Source organism: Hemitrygon akajei, chromosome 10 (assembly GCF_048418815.1).
Source record: "Hemitrygon akajei chromosome 10, sHemAka1.3, whole genome shotgun sequence".
Lineage (NCBI taxonomy): Eukaryota > Metazoa > Chordata > Chondrichthyes > Myliobatiformes > Dasyatidae > Hemitrygon > Hemitrygon akajei.
The window spans coordinates 148,496,317-148,518,313 of NC_133133.1; the positions used below are offsets into that span (position 1 = coordinate 148,496,317).

The 21,997-nt window shown below is 38.6% G+C and overlaps 1 protein-coding gene across 5 annotated transcripts in view; it reads left to right on the plus strand.

The window, feature by feature from the left end:
* Nucleotides 1-21,997, plus strand: part of arfgap2 (ADP-ribosylation factor GTPase activating protein 2) — a 61,074-nt gene that overhangs the window by 27,311 nt on the left and 11,766 nt on the right. For 4 of the 5 annotated variants that reach the window (XM_073059321.1, XM_073059322.1, XM_073059324.1 and 1 more), the window contains exons 5-12: nucleotides 2,771-2,848; nucleotides 4,255-4,336; nucleotides 6,722-6,781; nucleotides 7,939-7,983; nucleotides 9,052-9,104; nucleotides 11,759-11,904; nucleotides 17,333-17,464; nucleotides 18,827-18,952. In XM_073059321.1, the coding sequence (XP_072915422.1) occupies nucleotides 2,771-2,848; nucleotides 4,255-4,336; nucleotides 6,722-6,781; nucleotides 7,939-7,983; nucleotides 9,052-9,104; nucleotides 11,759-11,904; nucleotides 17,333-17,464; nucleotides 18,827-18,952 (722 nt within the window). The remainder of the gene's footprint in view (nucleotides 1-2,770; nucleotides 2,849-4,254; nucleotides 4,337-6,721; nucleotides 6,782-7,938; nucleotides 7,984-9,051; nucleotides 9,105-11,758; nucleotides 11,905-17,332; nucleotides 17,465-18,826; nucleotides 18,953-21,997) is intronic. The other variant, XM_073059323.1, reaches the window with a different exon arrangement.

Sequence of the window (21,997 nt, forward strand, 5' to 3'; positions counted from 1 at the left end):
CAAATATTGGATTTTCTTAGCAATTTGTAAGCAAGATTCTTAAAGTACATCAAATTTACACTCAATTGAGTTGACTTTATTTCTTACATCCTTCACATACATGAGTAAAACCCTTTACATTATGTCTCTGTCTAAATGTACAATTTATAGTAATTTGTAATAAATAGTATGTACAACAGGACAGTCAATATAGCATAGAAATACAATTGTACAGACAGACAGACATACTTTATTGATCCCGAGGGAAATTGGGTTTCGTTACTGTTGCACCAACCAAGAATAGTGTAGAAATATAGCAATATAAAACCACAAATAATTAAATAATAATAGGTAAATTATGCCAAGTGGAATTAAGTCCAGGACCAGCCTATTGGCTCAGGGTGTCTGACACTCCGAGGGAGGAGTTGTAAAGTTTGATGGCTGCAGGCAGGAATGACTTCCTATGACGCTCAGTGTTGCATCTCGGTGGAGTGAGTCTCTGGCTGAGTGTACTCCTGTGCCTAACCAGTACGTTATGGAGTGGATGGGAGACATTGTCCAAGATGGCATGCAACTTGGACAGCATCCTCTTTTCAGACACCACCGTCAGGGAGTCCAGTTTCACCCCCACAACATCACTGGCCTTACGAATGAGTTTGTTGATTCTGTTGGTGTCTGCTACCCTCAGCCTGCTGCCCCAGCACACAACAGCAAACATGATAGCACTGGCCACCACAGACTCGAACATCCTCAGCGTCGTCCGGCAGATGTTAAAGGACCTCAGTCTCCTCAGGAAGTAGAGACGGCTCTGCCCCTTCTTGAAGACAGCCTCAGTGTTCTTTGACCAGTCCAGTTTATTGTCAATTCGTATCCCCAGGTATTTGTAATCCTCCACCATGTCCACACTGACCCCTTGGATGAAAACAGGGGTTACCGGTGCCTTAGCCCTCCTCAGGTCCACCACCAACTCCTTAGTCTTTTTCACGTTAAGCTGCAGATGATTCTGCTCACGCCATGTGACAAAGTTTCCCACCGTAGCCCTGTACTCCGCCTCATCTCCCTTGCTGATGCATCCAACTATGGCAGAGTCATCAGAAAACTTACGAAGATGGCAAGACTCTGTGCAGTAGTTGAAGTCCGAGGTGTAAGGGGTGAAGAGAAAGGGAGACAGGACAGTCCCCTGTGGAGCCCCAGTGCTGCTGACTGCTCTGTCTGACACACAGTGTTGCAAGCAAGTGAATTAAGCAGTCTGTTGGCCTGGTGAAAGCAGCTGTTCTGGAGCTTGTTGGTTCTGGCTTTAATGCTGCGATACTGTTTCCTGGATGGTAGCGACTGGAACAGTTTGTGGTTGGGGTGACTCGGGTCCCCAATGATCCTTAGGGCCCTTTTTATGCATCTGTTTCTGTAAGTGTCCTGAATAATGGGAGTTCACATTACAGATGCGCTGGGCTGTCCGCATCACTCTCTGCAGAGTCCTGTGTTGAGGTAAGTACAGTTCCCATATCAGGCAGTGATGCATCCAGTCAGGATGCTCTCAGTTGTGCCCCTGTTGAAAGTCCTTAGGATCTGGGGACTCATGCCAAGCTTCTTCAACCGTCTGAGGTGAAAGAGGAGCTGTTGTGCTTTTTTCACCACTCAGCCGGTATGCGTAGATCACATGAGATCCTCGGTGATGTGTATGCTGAGGAAATTAAAGTTGATGTCAATAGGGGTTAGCCTGTCTCCATTCTTCATGTAGTTCACAAACAGCTCCTTTGTTTTTGTGACATTGAGGGAGAGGTTGTTTTCTTGACATCACCGTGTCAGGGTGATGACTCTTCTCTGTAGGCTGCCTCACTATTATTTGAGATAAAGCCAAACAATGTAGGGTCATCAGCAAATTTAATTAGCAGATTGGAGTTGTGGGTGGTGAACAGTCTTGGGTATACAGAGAGTAAAGGAGGAGGCTGATGTCAAAATAAAGTGGTCTGAGAATAGAGCCTCCAAGAAGTCTCTACAAGTATTATGAACAACCACTGTATGGACAGCCCATGCACATGAATGAGTGTTAGGGAGAGCCCCCCCCCCCCCCCCCCCCAAAAAAAAGTAACTAATTTCAGCATTTGAGTCCGGGTCGAACTGAGCAGAGATGGGAATGTTGAGCAGACTCACTCTGAATCAGTGAGGCTGGCTGGCAGCCACTCTTCTTTGTTCATTTCTGATTTACATATAGTTCAGGTTATGAACTGTTCTCAGGAACAGAATTCTGTATAACCTGGAGGCTGCCTGTATTTTAATTTGGAGTCAGATGGGCCTTAACACACCTCTAGATTTATACTTCAGATTTTGACAGTATGGTGGAACTTGATTTTATGGTAAGTTAAACTGGCTGCAAATTATACACTTTAATTATAACTGTGGGTATTTAGAATGTAACATCTCAGATCACCTGAAAGATGATCAGCTCGTTGTAATTAGTTTTCGGGAATTACAAGTGATTTCCCTCAATTTAACTTGTTTTTTTTTTCTTTTTTAAGCTAAAATGCTTGTTTATCTTTCAGAATACAATTATTCCAGGCTATTCCATAATAATGTAATCTATCTTTATAGTTGTTGACTTGCCTGCAGTATATTTTAATAATTTTCTGATTTTATTTTAAAATGAATCAGAATGAATTTATGAAGACTGGTTCCTGAACAAGGAAAACTGTCAAAGCTGGAAAATTGGGAGGAAAGTGTCATTGTAATTAAGAGTCATGAGGGATTTGAATGTATAATTAATCAAAGTTTCTTTTTCACTTATGTGATTTAGCTGTGGATCGATGATTTTGGAAATCCACCTTTATCTCCTCAGAATAAAGACGAAGACTTCTTTGCCTCACACACTACAGTAAGTTATGTGAAGAGTGGGGGTTTGCACTGAAGGATGCCACATTTTTGAGGTGTTGCCTTTTGAAGATGGCCTTACTGGTGAAGAGGCTAGTGCCCATGATGGAGCTGGCTGAGTTTACAACCATCTGTAGCTTTTTCCGATCCTCTGAAGTGACCCCTTCATACTTACCAGGCAGTGATGCAACCAGTTAGAATGCTCTCCACGGTACATCTGTAGAAATTTGCAAGGATCATACCAAATCTCCTCAAACTTCTAATGAAATATAGCCATTGATGTGCCACCTTCTTAATTGCATCAATGTGTTGGGCCCAGAACAGATCTTGAGATCTATCAAAGAATTTGAAATTGCTCACCTTTTCCACTGCTGAGCCTCAATGAGGACTGGCGTGTGTTCCATTGACTTCCCCTTCCTCAAGTCCACAATCAGTTTCTTGGTCTTAATGATGATGAGTGCAAGGTTGTTGTTGCAACACACTCAACCTGCTGATCTATTTCGTTCCTGTACATTTCCTCATCACCATCGATTCTCAAGATAATAGTATTCCATCGGCAAACTTGTAGATGGCATTTGCAGTGTACCTAGCCACACAGTGGGTGGAGAGAGTTTAGAGCAGTGGGCTGAGCACATATCCTTAAGGTTCACACAGTCCATAAGACAAGCGAAGTCAGTGTCTTCTCATGGCAACACCTGTTGCATTAAGGCCCTAATTACACTCAATTGTATCTAATGTGTAGGTCGTACTTGCTTTCTCAATACCATGCCCCTGAAACAGACCTTTCATCGTGGCAAGAGGCTACTAGATGGTCAGAGGAAAAGATTCAGAACTGTCCTCAAAATGTCTTTGGGGAAAAAATGTGGCATCCCTTGGGAATCTCTGGCCATTACTGCTCAAAATGGAGAAGGAACTTCTCAGGAGGCATGGAGAAACTTGATGGAATTGGTGATCACCCAGAAGCCAAGACTAATTAGCAGAAGTTCCACACCATCTCCTAAACTGTATAAACCTTCAACCCCATCACGCACCTCTGCCCCACTGAGGCAGAATCTCTGGCTTCAGCCACTCACAGGCTTCTTAAAGAAACAAGCCACTTTAGACCCTGAGGTACTACCTAAGAAGAAGAGTTGATATGTGGATTGACCTGACCAAGATTTATTCAATGCCTCTGTTCCTTCATTTCCAAAACAAATCAATTTTCCACCTTGTTTACAATTCTTCTTAGATTAACACCTTGGGTTCACTTTAATGTAAGTTTTGAGTATCTTGAAGCCAGATAAATGCAAGCAAATATATAAATATGTATAAATAAGCTCTTAAAATCAGAATTGCCTGAATGAGTTATTTATGACAAATTACTTGGCTTCCTGTAATAGATTTTCATGAGCACTTTGTGTTTAATTCCAGTCAGCCAGTGTTAAGTCATCAGATCAGATCACCCTTTCAGAATTGAGCTCTTCTGAAAAAACACAGCAGGCAGACAACAATGGTAAGGTTTGGATTTGTCTTTTGGCAAAGATGGAGATAATGAATCAGTGGCTTTAGTATATCTCTTTAAAATGTGAAAATAATTCTGTACTGAGACCAATTTACAGGGTCCTTTCTGCTCTACTGGCTAGGTTAGTGAAATCAGTTAAATCTGTTTCCTTTTGGTTATGTATGGCCTTAGTACTTATTTGTTAAATTTGCCTGTTGAGCCAATGAGTTTCTAAAGCATTAATCTTCACCTTCAGTGCATTTGGTGTGACTATCCTTTTAAGCTGGACAAAAGAGCTTATCACCCAGAAAACACAAAGTTCAAAATAAAAACAGATGAAAGAGGTTACATTTTTAATAATATTTTGATAACCCATGGCATCCTATTATCACAGAAGCAAATAAATCCTATTGTGTTTGTTAAAACATTGAACTGGTCCTGTTTCTCCTTTCTTGACCTTCAATTAGTCCTCTTGAAATTCAGGCAAGATCATGAATGTACTTTGTGTAACCTATGGTGATCGATCAGAATGTCACCACCAGTGATACGTAGTGAAGAAAATCTCCCAGAAAGAACTCTATTTTAATGTTTTTATATTTCTGATGGTGAAGATTAGTGTGTTATGAAAATTTAGTTGTATTGGTTCTTATGCACTTAAGAACTGTAAGACAATATCAAGGTAAGAATTGACTGTTTAAAAATCATCTGTATAAATGAGTTCCTATGTTTTACATTGATGAAAGTTTGTTCTGGCAATGAATTTCAACCATAGTGAATTTACATTTCTACTCATGGAGTCTTAAGAATGTTCTAAGTACAGCGCCTATAAAAAAGCACTCGCCCCACCCCTAGGAAATTTTCATGTTTTATTGTTTTACAACATTGAATCACAGTGGATTTAATTTGGCTTTTTTTCCACGTCACTGAATATCCCTTGGAGTACAATTACTGTAAGCCATCAAGAAATGGAAAGAATATGGCACAGCTGTAAATCTGCCTAGAGCAGACCGTCCTCAAAAACTGAGTGCAAGAAGGGGACTAGTGAGAGAGGTCACCAAGAGACCTAGACAATTCTGGATGAGTTTCAAGCTTCAATGGCTGAAATGGGAGAGACTGTGACTATTGCCTCGGTGTTTCACCAGTCGCAGCTTTACAGGAGAGTGGCAAAGATAAAGCAACTGTTGAAAAAAATTCTTATGAATTCTTCGCTTTAGTTTCCCAGAAAGCATGTGGGAGACTCTGAAGTCAGATGGAAGAATGTTCAATAGTCTGTTGAAACCAAAATTGATCTGTTTGGCCATCAAACTAAACACTATATTTGGCATAAGCCAAACACCGCACATCATAACTGTGAAGCATAGTGGTGGCTGCATCATGCTGTGGTGATGCTTCACTGCAACAATCCCTGGAAGGTTTGTGAAGTTAGAGGGTAAAATAAATGCAGCAAAGTACAGGGAAATCCTGGAGAAAAACCTGATGTAGTCTTCAAGAGTACTGCGACTTAGGAGAAGATTTATTTTCCAGCAAGACAATGACCCAAGTATAAAGCCAAAGGTACACAGGACTGGCTCAAAAACAACAAAGTTAGTGAGCTGGAGTGGCGGAGTCAGAGTCCAGATCTCAATCCAATTGAGAATTTGTGGCTGCACATGAAAAGGGCTGTTTACGTACGATCCCCATGCAATCTGACAGAGCTCAAGCAGTTCTGTAAAGAAGAATGCGGGAAAAATTTCAGTGTCCAGAAGTGCAAAGCTGATAAAGACCTATCCACACAGACTCAAGGCTGTAATTGATGCTAAAGGTGCATCTACTAAGTACTGACTTGATGGGATAAATACTTACGCAATCAATTATTTTGTGTTGTATATTTGTAATTAATTTAGATCACTTTGTAGAGATCTATTTTCACTTCGACACAAAAGAGTCTTTTCTGTTGATCAGTGTCAAAAAAAAGCCAAATTAAATCCACTGTTATTCCATGTTGTAAAACAATAAAATCTGAAAACTTCCGGGTGAATGTTTTTATAGACACTGTAACTATCGAACTGCAGATATAGATTACTGTTCAATTTCAGATGTTGGAGTTGTTACTTGTTATTGGCATAATGGTTGTAAATTTTAAATATGACTTTGAATCTGCATATGTTACTAGCTATGGAATTTAGTTTTCCTACTCTTTAGCGAGTTAAAGTTCATGCATTTCTTGATGAGCTTTTTTGATAGCTAAAATGCCCAATTTTACACAAAACCTTTTGTTTATATGGGGAAATATCATACTTGAACTTTGAGTAGAAAGTGAAAACGTTGGAACCTAATCTCAAAAAGTAGTTGTTCTATAGCCATTTAGTAGCTATGAACCATGAAAATGTGATTGTTAATGAATGCTTTCTTTTAAAGGTGAGCCAGAGCATGGGCCAAATGTTGATTGCCTCAGCGTGTCTCCTAAGGAAGCATTAGGTACCTTGTTTAGCTTTAGCATTGCTGTACTTTTTCAGTGTATTCTTGTGCAGGTAATTTGTGTAGCTCTTTAGATTTGTATACTTTTTAAAGTAATGTTAAAAATGTATTTGAAAAGCTTCAATTAAGTGTACTTATTGATAATTTATCAAGTGTGCAGTATTCTTAAATGCCAAATATCTTCCGATACATAAAAGATACCCTTTCTGAAAATTAGCTAACATCTCTACAATTTGTGGATTTCAGAAGAATTTTTTTTCTCTATTGTAGATTTTCCAAGGCAAGTATAGTGAGCAAACATGAGGTGGAGTATGGCCATTGTGCCTGCATACCATAAATTCAGCTTACCATCTTTTTTCTAATAGTCAAAACTGAAAAGTATAGCAGAAATGCTAGACAATGGTGTACAACTGTTAGGACTGCTATTAGAAATTGATATTCAATACCATTTCCTTTTATCCCCTCAAAGCTTAATTAACCAAAGAAGTATCCTTCGGGGATTTTAAAAAAAGTGCTCATGAAAAATAGAATAAATTTTATGGAAAAACAAAACTAAATTTTTGCCTATATCAGGTTTAGTTAACTTTTTACATTTCTATGGCTGATGCAAACCTTCAAGCCACAAAACGTTTGGAAGGCACTCCACATGTTTTTCTCTTGTTTATTTTCTTAGCAGTCTAGTTCTGAATATTTGTTTGCGGTGCCCAAAGCATTTTGCTATGAAAGTTAAAGTGAAAATGTACTCAATATGGTAAAAAACAAAAGCTAAACTGAAATAGAGATGATTTATTGAAATATGATTAAAATAGTGAATCTTGAAATGGGGAGAAAAAATATTTCCAAGTTTAAATCAACTGACCTTCCTACTAATACCTTTATTCAATGTATGACTTTTTTGGGTGGAGATACTTAAAGAAGGTTGTAAAAATCAGGTTTTTCTTTTGGTGTCAAAACATTAACAACATCTTGGGAAAGTTTGTTTTACTCTCAGACTTGCTGAATTTGTTTATGTTTAATATATCATGTCTAAAGAGTAATTTAAAGTTTTTGATACTGAAAAATGCTATATTTTAGAGTGTATGGTACATAGTAGTGTGAGGAAAAGAAATGTTTTTGGCTGTTACTCAGAAATTCTCATTTGTTTTTCCCTATTTTAGCTGACTCAATGAGTTTAGTTTCTGCAGGAGTCACACCTAACAAAGGTGACTGTTAAGGTGTTTGTGATCTACCAATGGGTACTTCGAATTTCTGAACCAAAGTGCACAGATGAACTTGGGCACAATTCCACGAATTGGGAGAGAACAGCTACTTAACTCCTCAAAGACTTAATGCTTTAAATAAACTTGTTTTCATTGTTTATCAATGTTTTTAGAAAAAAGTTAAGATCAACTGATTATTTTAACACTTTCCAGCTTGCATGTTCTTGTGCTAGTCACTTCAACCATTGCATATGATTTTATTTGGGTGTTGGAAGGTCACCTACTCTCACTTCTTTCCTTTTTGAGCTTCTCTCTCCCTCCCTCTCTTTCTTATCATGGTTGTAATCGCTTACCTTGTCATTGCTCCCTTTTGTCAGCCATTCTGTTGTCCCTTCCCCATCTTCACCATTAAATACCTTTGTGTGTGCCTTGTATCTGTTTAGACTGCAAATACTATTCCAAAATCTTTCATATTGAACATTATTTAATCCCATGCTTCCACCAGAAAGGAAAAACTAATATTCATCTACAAATATAATTTTACTCTCATATGTTTGTTCCTACTAGTCTTTAGATTATTTAATTAAATACCTTAACTCATCCTTCTATTTCTCTTAATTCATTTACAAAAGCATAAGGCACATGAGAGAAAGGTCTCTTGTCTTTGTAAGCTGAGCTATTATGAGTGGCTGGAAAGGGTTAATTTAATTCTTTTGCATCGTTTTATCTTCCCATAAAACTAACTGGTGAATTGCTTATTTTAATTTTTATCTATAATTTTGCACTTTTTATGGCTAAGGGCACTCTCCAATTCACACTGTGCTGCTATTGCTTGCATATAGAGCTTTTAAAGAGAGCAAAATACTTTTGTTATCAAATTTATAGTTTATTAGTAATGTGGGCCTGTAAATCTGTAATTGTACCTTGAGCATTGTCTTATCATACAATATAGTTGCTATTGCATGAAAATGCATTTAAATCATATATGATAAATATATTTGGCCTAACATTCATGAGAAGTGCTGTGTGAATAGAAAAACATAATAATTTGTGATTTGGATTTGTTGACAGATGTCAAGTCCTCTATCATAACCAAAAAGAAGTCTTCTGCAACAAAGAAAATGGTGTGTATTTCAAGTTATTTCTTTTGTATAGTTTTAGCTTTAATTGGATTTGTGATCAGTACTTGAAAAGAACTTGAACTTTGCAGTTATTTTGAGGTTGAAACTGTCAGCATTTGGTGTTGTTAAACAGTACCTCTACACAGCCAGTTAACCGTGGAAATCTAGAAGTATACAAAGATGAATGTTGAACAATGACTGAGACAGAGTACTGAACTGCAAGTTTCCTGTAGAAACCATTATGAATTTTAAAAAAAACTTTAGTTTTGGTAATGCATTTAAATAATTCATGTTTTAATTTGTGATTGTGTTGTGTTAGATGTGAGCAATTAATTTTCTAGGCAATTCCTTAGCATTGTGTTTGATTTACTTCCATTCTGTTTCGTGGTTTCTGCGATGGTGATTGAGGCTAAAATGGAAACTGCACATGTTTTAACTAATGTGGCGAATGAATGACTGGTGGTTGTGTAGTTTGTGAGGAGGTCCATTGCATGCTCTTGGCTTCTGTGTGCTCCCAATATATAGCTTCGACCTTCTTAACTTGATTCAGAATGTTCTTTCTTTGATTTAAGAAAAAGCAAAGGGTTGCTGTATTCTTCAAGGAAGCTTTGAGCACATCCTTGATTCTCCTGTGTTGTCCACCTGGTAATTTTCCTGTGGCAGAGCTCAGAAATGAGAATCTGGGGAACAGCATGTGGACTGTCTGGGTTGCCTAACTTGCCTGACTGAGTGTAACTGAGGCCACAATACTGGGGGATGTTGGCCTGGGAAATCACACTGACATTGATCTGCTTTTCCTTCCAGTGAACTTGGAAGATTTTTCAGAGCTAACTTCAATGCTATTTTGTGTACTCTAAGGTGCCTGCTGTACAGATCTCAGAACCATTTCGAAAAGGGGTGGGGGGGGGGGAATCACAACTGCCTGATTGATCATTTATTTTGTTCTAGATCTAAGGTCATGATTTTCAAATAGCTTTTTGCTCAGTTAACCAAATATTGAAGGTGATGTTGAATTTCTACCTTCACTAAGATATGCCTCCCGTTATATGTGAAGAAATCCACATTTCCATGGCTCTCCTGTACATGTATAGAGCAGTGTAGTGCAGAAGCCCTCTGTTTTACAGTTATTGAGTGAAAGGCCCATCCTTTTCTATATTTCAGTGAAAAGCATCAATGATAGCCTGGAGCTCAGCTTTAGGGGGTGTACAAATACTGATTAATTGGCAGCCCCACTTTTATTGTCATACTAACAATAGAATTTTGTGTATTATTTGAATTTGAATCCACTCAATTACATGTGTAATTGATTTTAAATTAATGTTAATTCAAAATAAACAATTAAAAGCTAAAAACTTCTATGTGTACAGTTGAAAAGCTATAGAATTGTGCAGTACAGGAACATGCCCTTAAACCCACTATATCAGCATTTTGTCTCGGGCCTTTTTATACCCTGGCAATTTGTGCTGATCTATAAATTTGTTAAATGATGCGAGAGTACCAACCTTCACCTCAGATTCTTTCCGCCTCTAGATGAAAACAAGCTCTTACTCCTTGCCTTAAACCTGTGTCCTCTAATGTTAGTAATTTCTACTGTGGGGGAAAAGTTTCATCTACCCTAGATAGGCCTGTCATAATCTTGTATGCCTCAGTCAGCTTCTTCCCCTCAGTTCCTCAATTCCGAGGTAAACAAACCCAATCTATCCAATTCCAAAGGAGATTAAAACTCTCCATTCTATGTAAAATCATGGTGAATCTTATTTGCACTTCTCCAACGCAATCCATGTCCTTCCTGATGTCTTAACACTCAGAAGTGTACACAGTACTTCAGTTGCAGCCTCACTAATGTTTTATAAAGTTATGCCATAACACCCCTCTCATTATTAATGAAGGCAAGAACCTCGTGTGCCTTATCTAGAAAAGGGAGATCAGTAATTAGATCTTTATGGGTAGCTGAGCCTGAATCATCATCAATTGTTATCATTTAGAGGCTAATTTCAAAATTTCAGGTTATTTTACTTAGAATTCATATTCAAAAAGCTACATCATTAGCTTTGACAAAACTACCAACTACATGTGCATCTTACAAAGAAAAAAAATTCTCATTACATTTTCTGTATCAGGATCCTAATTTATTCTGGAATTTGGAGCTTTCAAAAAATATTACAGAAAGTATGAAATTTAGTGTTGGACTCTTTTGAATTGCATTTATTGTCATCTGCCAGTCTGCACATTTGCCTCACCAGCTTTTAATCTTTAATTGATCTCTGTTGCCTCTTTCTTGGGATTAGACTTTTATTTAGAATTGAATAGAAAAAAAACATATGAATATAATTTAATATTTTAAAATATTACCCACTGCAATATGAGTAATGCAAACAAGCATTTAATATATACCCATTGCTATTTAGTGTATATTTGTTTACTGACGTTAGTGTTCCTAATTTAGATAAGTTTTAATTCTTCTCGGCTTTCTGTCACTATGAAAGGAGCTGGATCACTCATTTCCAGGATAGTACTTGAATGCATTAAACACATTGTTATCTCAAACTCCTATTATTTAAATTAATTCAATGGGAGTGAACTTGACAGAAAGTAAAGAAGAGGTTTAATTGTGTATGGTGCTCCTAATTGTACTTTTTTCCCTCTGATTTGAACAGCTGGGTGCTAAGAAGGCTGGTTTAGGTGCGCAAAAAGTAACGAGTCACAGCTTCAATGAAATAGATAAACAGGCTCAGGCTGCAGATCGAATGAAAGAACAAGAAGATTTGAATAACAAGAAAAAGCTTGAGATGGATGAATCTGTGTATGTAAAGTTAGAATTTGCTTTTCATGTTCAATTTCTATCATAATACAAGTTTCTCAACAATATGTTTAATATTCTGTGAAATCAAAATCAACATGGCTTTCTTATTAATGTTTTTTAGCATAAATGGTTAATGACTGTCCTTTAGCTCATGCAATTGAATATTTAGTTCAATACATAAGATGGTTATTGTGGTCCTTTGTGTTTGAACCACTGTACTTTCTATACCAGCTACTGTGCATTTTCTATTTATACAGCCAGAGATTACTGAATGCTATGACTAGAAAAGAAATTTGCTTGTAGTTATAGTATTATTTGATACAAGCTTGAACTTTTAAGGGTTAGTTCTGGTTCCATAGTGAAGAAGGATCCTCTCCGTCCACTCTATCTAGGCCTTTCAATATTCAGTAGATGAATCATCTTCAGAGAATGATGCCATCAAGATATTTTTAAAATATTGTTTATTATGAAATAGGCCTTTCCAGACTTTCAAGCTGTGCCACCCAGCAATCCCAGACTTAATCCCAGCCTAATCACGGGACAATTTACAATGACCAATTAACCTACCGACCAGTACATCTTTGGACTCTGGGTGGAAACTGGAGCACCCAGAGGAAACCAACTCTGGGGAGAATGTACAAACACTTCACAGGCAGCGACAGGAATTGAACACCGGTTGCCTGTACTGAAGAGTGTTGTGCTAGCCACTATGCTACCACACCGCCCCACAGATCACTTACTGGACCACTTCCGTTTTGATGAGTTACTCATTGAAATTGCTATCCTTAATAACCTAGGACAGCTTATTATTTCAGTTTAGAAACTTTTGAGTGCAAGTGCAGATGGAGTAATTTGTTTTCCTGCACCCTTCACATGAAGTTGTCTTGAAGGAATCATAAGGCCATAAAACACAGCAACAACATATTAAGCCATCTGGCCCATTAGGTCTGATCTGCCATTCAGTCATGGCTGATTCAGTTTTCTTCTCATCCCCATTCTCATGCCTTTTCACTGTAACTTTTGACATCTTACTATTCAAGAACCTATCAACCTCTGCTTTAATGATGCCCAATGACTTGGCCTCCATGGTTGTCTGGCAGTGAATTTCATAGATTCACCTCCTTCCGGCTAAAGAAATTCCTCCTCATCTTGTTCTTTGATCTCATCTTGGGATTACTGCCTGTACCACATGACAGTGAGAATAGGAATAGAATGAGGTGGAGGATAAATGCGTGGCTGAGGGATTGGAGCAGGGGACAGGGATTCAGATTTCTGGACCATTGGGACCTCTTTTGGGGCAGGTGTGACCTGTATAAAAAGGACTGGTTGCACTTGAATGCCAGGGGGACCAATATCCTGGTGGGGAGGTTTGCTAAGGCTACTACTGGGGAGAGTTTAAAACAGAATTGTTGGGGGGTGGGAACTGAACTGAAGAGACTGGGGAAGAGGCAGCTGACTCACAAATAGGGAAAGCTTGTAGACAGTGCAAGAGGGAGGATAGGCAGGTGATAGAGAAGGGACGCACTCAGACTGAAGGTTTGAGATGTGTCTATTTTAACACAAGGAGTGTTGTGAACAAAGCGAATGAGCTTACAGCGTGGATCAGTATTTGGAGATATGATGTGGTGGCCATTACAGGGACTTGGATGGCTCAGGGATAGGAATGGTTACTTCAAGTTCCGGGTTTCGGATATTTCAGAAAGGACAGGGAGGGAGGCAAAAGAGGTGGGGGTGGGGCACTGTTGATCAGAGATAGTGTCACGGCTGCAGAAAAGTCGGACGCCATGGAGGGATTGTCTACTGAGTCTGTGTGGGTGGAGGTTAGGAAAAGGAACGGGTAAATAACTTTAAAGGGTGTTTTTTTATAGGCTGCTCAATAATAACAGGAATATCGAGGAGCAGATAGGGAAACAGATCCTGGAAAGGTGTCATAATAAGAGTTGTCGTGATGGGAGATTTTAATTTCCCAAATATTGATTGGCATCTCCCTAGAGCAAATGGTTTAGATGGAGTAGGGTTTGTTAGGTGTGTTCAGGAAGGGTTCTTCACACAAGCCTACAAGAGGAGAGGCTGCATTTGATTTTTGTATTGGGAAATGAACCTGGTCGGGTGTCAGATCTCAATGGGAGAGCATTTTGGAGATAGTGATCATAATTCTATCTCCTTTACAATAGCATTGGAGAGAGATAGGAACAGACAAGTTGGAAAAGTGTTTAATTAGAGTAAGGGGAATTATGAGGCTATCAGACAGGAAATTGGAGGCTTGAATTGGAAACGGATGTACTCGGACAAGTATGGAAGAAATGTGGCAAATGTTCAGGGGATATTTGTGTGGAGTTCTGTATAGGTACGTTCCAATGAGACAGGGAAGTTGTGGTAGGGTACAGGAACCGTGGTGTACAAAGGCTGTGATAAATCTAGTCAAGAAGAAAAGAAGAGCTTACAGAAGGTTCAGAGAGTTAGGTAATGTTAGAGATCTAGAATGTTATAAGGCTAATAGGAAGGAGCTTAAGAAGGAAATTAGGAGAGCCAGAAGGGACCATAAAAAGGCCTTGGCGGGCAGGATTAAGGATAATACCAAGGCATTCTACAAGTATGTGAAGAGCAAGAGAATAAAATGTGAAAGAATAGGACCTATCAAGTGTGACAGTGGGAAAGTATGTATAGATCTGGAGGAAATAGCAGAGGTACTTAATGAATACTTTACTTCAGTATTCACTATGGAAAGGGAACTTGGTGATTGTAGTGATGACTTGCAGCAGACTGAAAAGCTTGAGCATGTAGATATTAAGAAAGAGGATGTACTAGAGCTTTTGGGAAGCATCAAGTTGGATAAGTCGCCAGGATTGGATGGGATGTACCCCAGGCTACTGTAGGAGGCAAGGGAGGAGATTGCTGAGCCTCTGGCGATGATCTTTGTATCAACAATGGGGATGGGAGAGGTTCCAAAGGATTGGAGGGTTGCGGATGTTGTTTCTTTATTCAAGAAAGGGAGTAGAGATAGCCCAGGAAATTATAGACCAGTGAGTCTTACCTCAGTCTTACCTAAGTTGATGGAAAAGATCCTGAGAGGCAGGATTTATGAACATTTGGAGAGGTATAATATGATTAGGAATAGTCAGCATGGCTTTACCAAGGGCAGGTTGTGAATTACGAGCCTGATTGAATTTTTTGAGGATGTGACTAAACACATTGATGAAAGAAGAGCAGTAGATGTAGTGTATATGGATTTCAGCAAGGCATTTGATAAGGTACCCCATGCAAGGCTTATTGAGAAAGTAAGGAGGCATGGGATCCAAGGGGACATTGCTTTGTGATCCAGAACTGGCCTGCCCAGAGAAGGCAAAGAGTGGTTGTAGACGGGTCATATTCTGCATGGAGGTCGGTGACCAGTGGAGTGTCTAGGGATCTGTTCTGAGACCCTTACTCTTCATGATTTTTATAAGTGACCTGGATGAGGAAGTGGAGGGATGGGTTAGTAAGTTTGCTGATGACAACGGTTGGAAGTGTTGAAATAGTGTGGAGGGCTGTCAGAGGTTACAGCAGGACATTGATAGGATGCAAAACTGGACTGAGAAGTGGCAAATGGAGTTCAACCCAGATAAGTGTGAAGTGGTTCATTTTGGTAGATCAAATATGATGGCAGAATATAGTAGTAATGGTAAGACTCTTGGCAGTGTGGAGGATCAGAGGGATCTTGGGGTCCAAGTCCATAGGACGCTCAAAGCAGCTGCGCAGGTTGATTCTGTGGTTAAGAAGGCATACGATGTATTGGCCTTCATCAATCATGGAATTGAATTTAGGAGCCGAGAGGTAATGTTACAGGTATATAGGACCCTGATCAGACCCTACTTGGTGTACTGTGCTCAGTTCTGGTCGCCTCACTATAGGAAAGATGTGGAAGCCCTAGAAAAGGTGCAGAGGAGATTTACAAGGATGTTGCTTGGATTGGGGAGCATGCCTTATGAGAATAGGTTGAGTGAATTCGGCCTTTTCTCCTTGGAGTGACGGAGGATGAGAGGTGACCTGATAGACGTGTATAAGATGATGAGAGGCATTGATCGTGTGGATAGTCAGAGGCTTTTTCCCAGGGCTGAAATGGTTGCCACAAGAGGACACAGGTTTAAGGTGCTGGGGAGTAGGTACAGAGGAGATATCAGGGGTAAGTTTTTTACTCAGAGAGTGGTGAGTGTGTGGAATGGGCTGCCAGCAACGGTGGTGGAGGCAGATACGATAGAGTCTTTTAAGAGACTTTTGGATAGGTACATGGAGCTTAGAAAAATAGAAGGCTATAGGTAAGCCTAGTAATTTCTAAGGTAGGGTCCTGTTCGGTACAACTTTGTGGGCCGAAGGGCCTGTATTGTGCTGTAGGTTTTCTATGTTTCTATGTTTTTAAGGGATGTCATTGTATTCTGCAGCTGTGATCTCTGGTCCTAAACGCTCTCACGTTTGAAAGCATCCTGTCCACGTCCATTCCATCTAGGCCTTTCAATATTCAGTAGGTGAATCATCTTCAGAGAGTGGTGGCTGACTTTGTTGGCAGCCATATAGACCATTCCTTGGACAGGGAATGACTTCCTGTTATAGATGTGAAAAAGCATGGATCTAGTTGCTTAGGTTTACTGAGAACAGTAGAACGTAAAACCTTGCAGGGGACTTAATTCTCTGAGGAATTCCTGTCTGACTAAATCATTCTGCTAACTTCACCACCTCCCCCCCACCCTGTCGATGGCTTGAGCTGGTGAACAGAACAAAATTGGGAATGGTGATGGAACATTTTGCAACACTGACTAAATGTTACAATTTTCTGGCTGTCTGTTTGTCTAATCTGTGGGACAGCACACCTGATACTGGTACATCCCCAGAGATTAGGTAGAATTTGCATGATAATCATGGCTTAATATTGTTTTGTCCTAACCTGGTACCTGTGATAAAATTGAGAAATCAGGTTTGTTTTCCTTGTATTATTTTATGTAATCATTGATACAACTTAGTGGCTTGGTAGGTCATTTCAACAAACAATTAAAAATCAACCATGTTACAATAGCTTTCCTTCCATAAGGAGATCTGTCATTGTGATAGCTTTTAAGACATTCTGGTTGTTCCACATCAGGATTATTGATCAACTTTTTTTTCCATCCTGGGTTTATTTAATTAACTGAATGTTAAACCTCCTAACTGCATTGTTTTGATTTAAACAACTGTGTTTGGATTATTGGTTAGACCTCTAGATGGCTTGTCTAGTGATATAATTTTGTCACTATTTCACGTATTTGCCTATATTATTGCACTAAATTAGCATTCATTTTCACATTTTAAAATTATATTTGTAAATTTTGTTTTAGTAATAAACTGGACTTTTAACTGCATAATTAATTTGTTACTTTAAAAGAGAGTAAGTAGTAAGTGAAAGAATTTTGCATTTCAGAGTTTCGTCTCTTCGTCTGGCATACCAAGACTTGGAAATACAAAGAAAGAAGGACGAAGAGAAGATGAAGCGAATGGAAGGCAAAAAGAAGGAACAAGCAGAACGACTGGGCATGGGATTCAGCAGTAGAACGTGAGGACCTTGCAATGCAATATCGCATATGGGGGGGGGGGCACGTGGAAATGTTTGGCCAAGTATACAGAACATGTGGGCATAACTGAAAAACAGAACTTCGATTGTGTGGAAAATTTAGTCATAAACCAGCAAAAGTAATACGGTGATCACACCTGCTTGTTTGAATCTCTCTTGCTGCATACATTCCCAGAGTGGTTTAAAGAGACACTTGAGATTGGTAAGAATCAAAATGATGAGCAAGATAATCTTTAATTTGGAAATAACTTTAATTATTGCCTTGGTCACAACAGTCTTTGTACAAAACAAAATTGGGAATGATGATGGAACATTTTGAAACATTTTCTCACAGTACTGAGTGGAAAGTTTACTGTGAAATTATTTTGTTAGTATGGTGAAGCAGGCCTTTCAATTATCATTTTTGATTCTTCCAGTTTTAACTTTTTGTGCTCTGTGTGGTGCATGTATAAAGTTTTCATTATTTTATAAATGTACCTGTCACACATTCATTCCAGCTTTATTCCACATAGACCTTTACACTGATATTTATGATGAAAACTTATAACTATGTTGTATTTACCGTATATAAAAGTGCAGTATAATAATTTGCTTCTGTAGGTATTGGAAATTATAAGAATCTCACTTTTGTTCCTCACAGTAACTCAGCCTGAACTGCAGTGCGAGTTTGACTGAATGCTCACCCTTCTTGTGCTTGACTGCATTGTTCATTGCTATAATTGACAACGTTTATACATGCTACCTAGCATTTTAGGCTCTTATGTTAAATGTGGAATTTAATGAAGAGTTATTTACAATGTATCTAATTAACCTTAATAGCTTTCATAAGCTTGAGGAATGACACCTCATTTTTCATTTGCAAGATTCAATATTGAACTTTCCCACTTGTTCTTTCAGATGGTTCAATTTAATATCAAAGAATGTATTCAATATACAACTGGAAATGCTCACTCTTCGCAGACGTTCACATAACAGGGAAAAACCCAAAGAATGAATGACAGAAAATGTTAGAACCCCAGAGCCCCTTCCCCCTCCTCCCACAGACAAGCAACTGCCAAAGTAACAGCCCTTCCCTCCACTTGCCCCAGTAAAAGTATCAATCTATTCACTGTGCAAGCAACAGCAAAGCTCCCAAGGAGACCATGATCAAAAACTACTGTTCATTCCACTGCACGCCGTTTTGATGGTTACAATCTTCCATGTCACTTCTCCAAGCCCCCCAACTTGAAGACCAACAGTTTCATATCTGAACCTTGGTCTTTACTTTTTTAAGTGTGAATTGAATCCAAGTAGAATTTCACATCCCACTGACATTCTGCTTTTATGTGCTTTTATTTCTTTTAGTGGAGTTTCCCATTCTGTGTTATCGGATATGCAAACTATAGAACAAGAGACTCCAACTATTGCTAAATCATCCAGGAGAAAATATGATGATGATGATGAACCAACATTTACTACTTCTCGTTCCAGGTAAGTGAAGCTTCATATTTTATTTTGTATTTCTGTAGAGAAGGAGTCCTTTCAGTCCCTGGTGTCTATGCTGGAACATAAAGCAATCCCATCCCCCCTCTAGTTTTCCCTGTATCCTGTTCCCCCACATTCTACCAGTTAACTGCATACTGGGGTAATTAACAGTGGTTAATTTACCTTTTTGGGTGGTGGAGTGGAGATATGTCTCTATCAGAGGAGGTGTATGGCGCTCCTTTCCTCCGCTAGCCTGCATATCATCCTTGAGCACCTGCTTAGCGCCCCCCCCCACCCCCCCCCGGATCAGGGACACGTGAAGCCATGGGAGCAGGTGGTGGATGGCCATATGAGCAGCTGATGCATATCACAAGCTGTAGTTATGCTACCACTGACACCAGGCAGACAGTCTCTGAAGAGTATGGATAACGGCTGGGGCCACCCTTCTTGTAAAGGCATCGCCCTGAAGAAGGCAATGGCAAACCACTTACATAGAAAAAAATGTCCAGGAACAATCATGGTGAAAGAAAGACCATGATCACCCATGTCATACAACACGGCACATAACGAATGAATGAATTAACCTTGTAGCCAGCACTTGTTTGAGATATGGGATGAAACCAGAGCTCAGAGGGGGTTGGGGGAGTCACACTGTCATAGATAATGTTCAAGAATAAGAGGTCAGCATTTAGCACAGATTCCTGCAGGTTTGCTGCACCACTGTGCAGTTTGACTCTGAAGTTGTTACAGTATGGAGAAAAATTCTTTGGGGGAATCAAAAGGATGAAGTTTAAAAACAAAACAAAAAATTGCTAATGCTGGAAATCTGAAATTAGAAAAATAGACCATTAGGGTCTTGGCCTGAAATGCTGATTTTGTTTCTTGTTCCACAAAGGCTGTTGCACTTGATGGGTATTTCCAGTGTTTTTCTGTTTTTATTTATGATGTATTTCAGAGTAAGGCCTGTCAATAATGTGGATCAGTTAAACTCTCTTTTGGGCATTAATTGCTGTTAATGGCACTAACTCTTAGAGTGGCATTGTTGTAAACTAGAAATATGTCACTTGACAATTACCATGTTAGAAAGTGTTATCTAGTGCAAGGCACCTGACACAGGAAGTAAGCTAAAGAAGAAGAAAGTGATGGTGCTTAGAAGAGAAACATTAAAAGGTCATTTACATAACTCACTGTCCTGCACACTGAGGATAACGCTATTAGTTTCATGCAATTTTTGACAGTCAGCTCGTACCTTTCTAAAACTCACTACCAGTTTTAATATTGTAATATCACTAATATGCTGCCAGTTGGGTATGTTAGTTGATACTCTTGGAATTACTGGATTCTGACTGTACTTGATACCTTAATCTAATTCCTCTTAAAACAATAAATACATTTTCTTGATAAAAGATTGGAATGTGATTAAATTCTAACTAAAATAATTTGTACTCAATTGGGAAGTTTTGATGAATACTATCTAATCTGTTCCAGCGCCACAGAGGTCAATATCCCCCAAATCTAAATTTGCTTCTCACCTCTCAGATGTTGCCTGTTGAGTATTTAAAGCACTGTATGCTTTAATTCAGTTTACCAGCGTTTTTGTTATTTTGTTTTTGTATTGAATCTGCAGCAACAGTTAGGTGCTGAAGCCTTTTTGAAAATTATTCTTATTACAGCAAATTGTGCTTGTAGGTTTGTAGAGTGACTATTGTTTTCCATCACTGTCTCATCCACCAGTAGAAATAACCAGTTGGATCATCATGGATCATCTGCTGTCTAATCTTACTGTCCATAAAGCCAAAATAATGACCATCCCTTTGCCTCCATAGTTGTTGTTCAAACCTCTGAGTTCTTCTAGCAGTTTATTTTTTGTTCATAAAGCCTTCCTATATGCAAGAACGTCACCTAGATACAGAAAGCTGACCACGTCAACTGTCCATAGCCAGCAAGGCAGAATAGGCTACGTTAAATAGATCTCAGTGGATGGGCCCTGAGGGCCCTGTTTTCCCTCCATTCCTGAATACCTTTTTATCTCTCACTTTTGCCCAGTGCCTTTCAATATTTTAAAAATGTATATTAAACAAAAACATTTAAAATCAGTTCAATTTGACTCACTAATTTAAAAAGAAATAAATTTAATGAAAACAGGTTAGAAATAATTAAAAACAATAAAAACTAAATCAGCCCTTGCCTAACTGCAATCACTGCTAGTTCTACAAATTTAAAGCAATCATTCCTTCATTTCTACCTTGTTTAAACATATTTGCTTTTTAATTTCTTTACCTTTGCTATCATGCTGTAAACTTTATAATTCCCTTTCTGAACCCTCCCACATTTTTTCCTTCTCCACTCTTTTTTTCATTTTATGTTACTTGTTAAGATATCTGTTTTTGAACAAGCTTTAGGTAGTCTGCAGCAACACTGCATTGTATAAGTTGACAATTAAATTTTGTCTGATAATGCACTTCTGTAAAGTGCTTTAAGATGTTGAGTCCTAAATAAATAAAGGTAAATTTGGTAAACAAGATGTTGGGCAGGTAAGGTTGCATGAGTACTACCTGGTTTTAATTGTCCAACGTTTCAAGCAAACGTGATAGGGCATTTATACATATGCTTTTTATGTAAGAATAACATTTGAAAGTATTGCGACATTTTATGGGATAAGAAAACTGTCTCAAAGGAATTTAAAACCATATTTCTGCACATTCACCTCATTATGGAGTCAAAGTACATATCTTTGAGTCATCTCGTGATCTGAGACATGAGTGAATAACTTGGGTTGACATTCCATACTATATTTAGTTTAGCAGTTTGGTATAACCTGATGATTTGAAATGTTTTTCCTATATAAATACATTATGTAAATACATTAACTTTTAATTTAAAGATAATTCTTTATTGAAATTTTCATAGTTTTTCTGCATATTGTATTTTAATGTTTCCACTGATTTAAGAGGAGATTTGATAATTGTACAGAATCTTGACAGGTGTGCTAAGTACAGATCAGAGACAAAAGTGATTTGCAAAAGATTGAAAACTGATCAGAATGGAAAA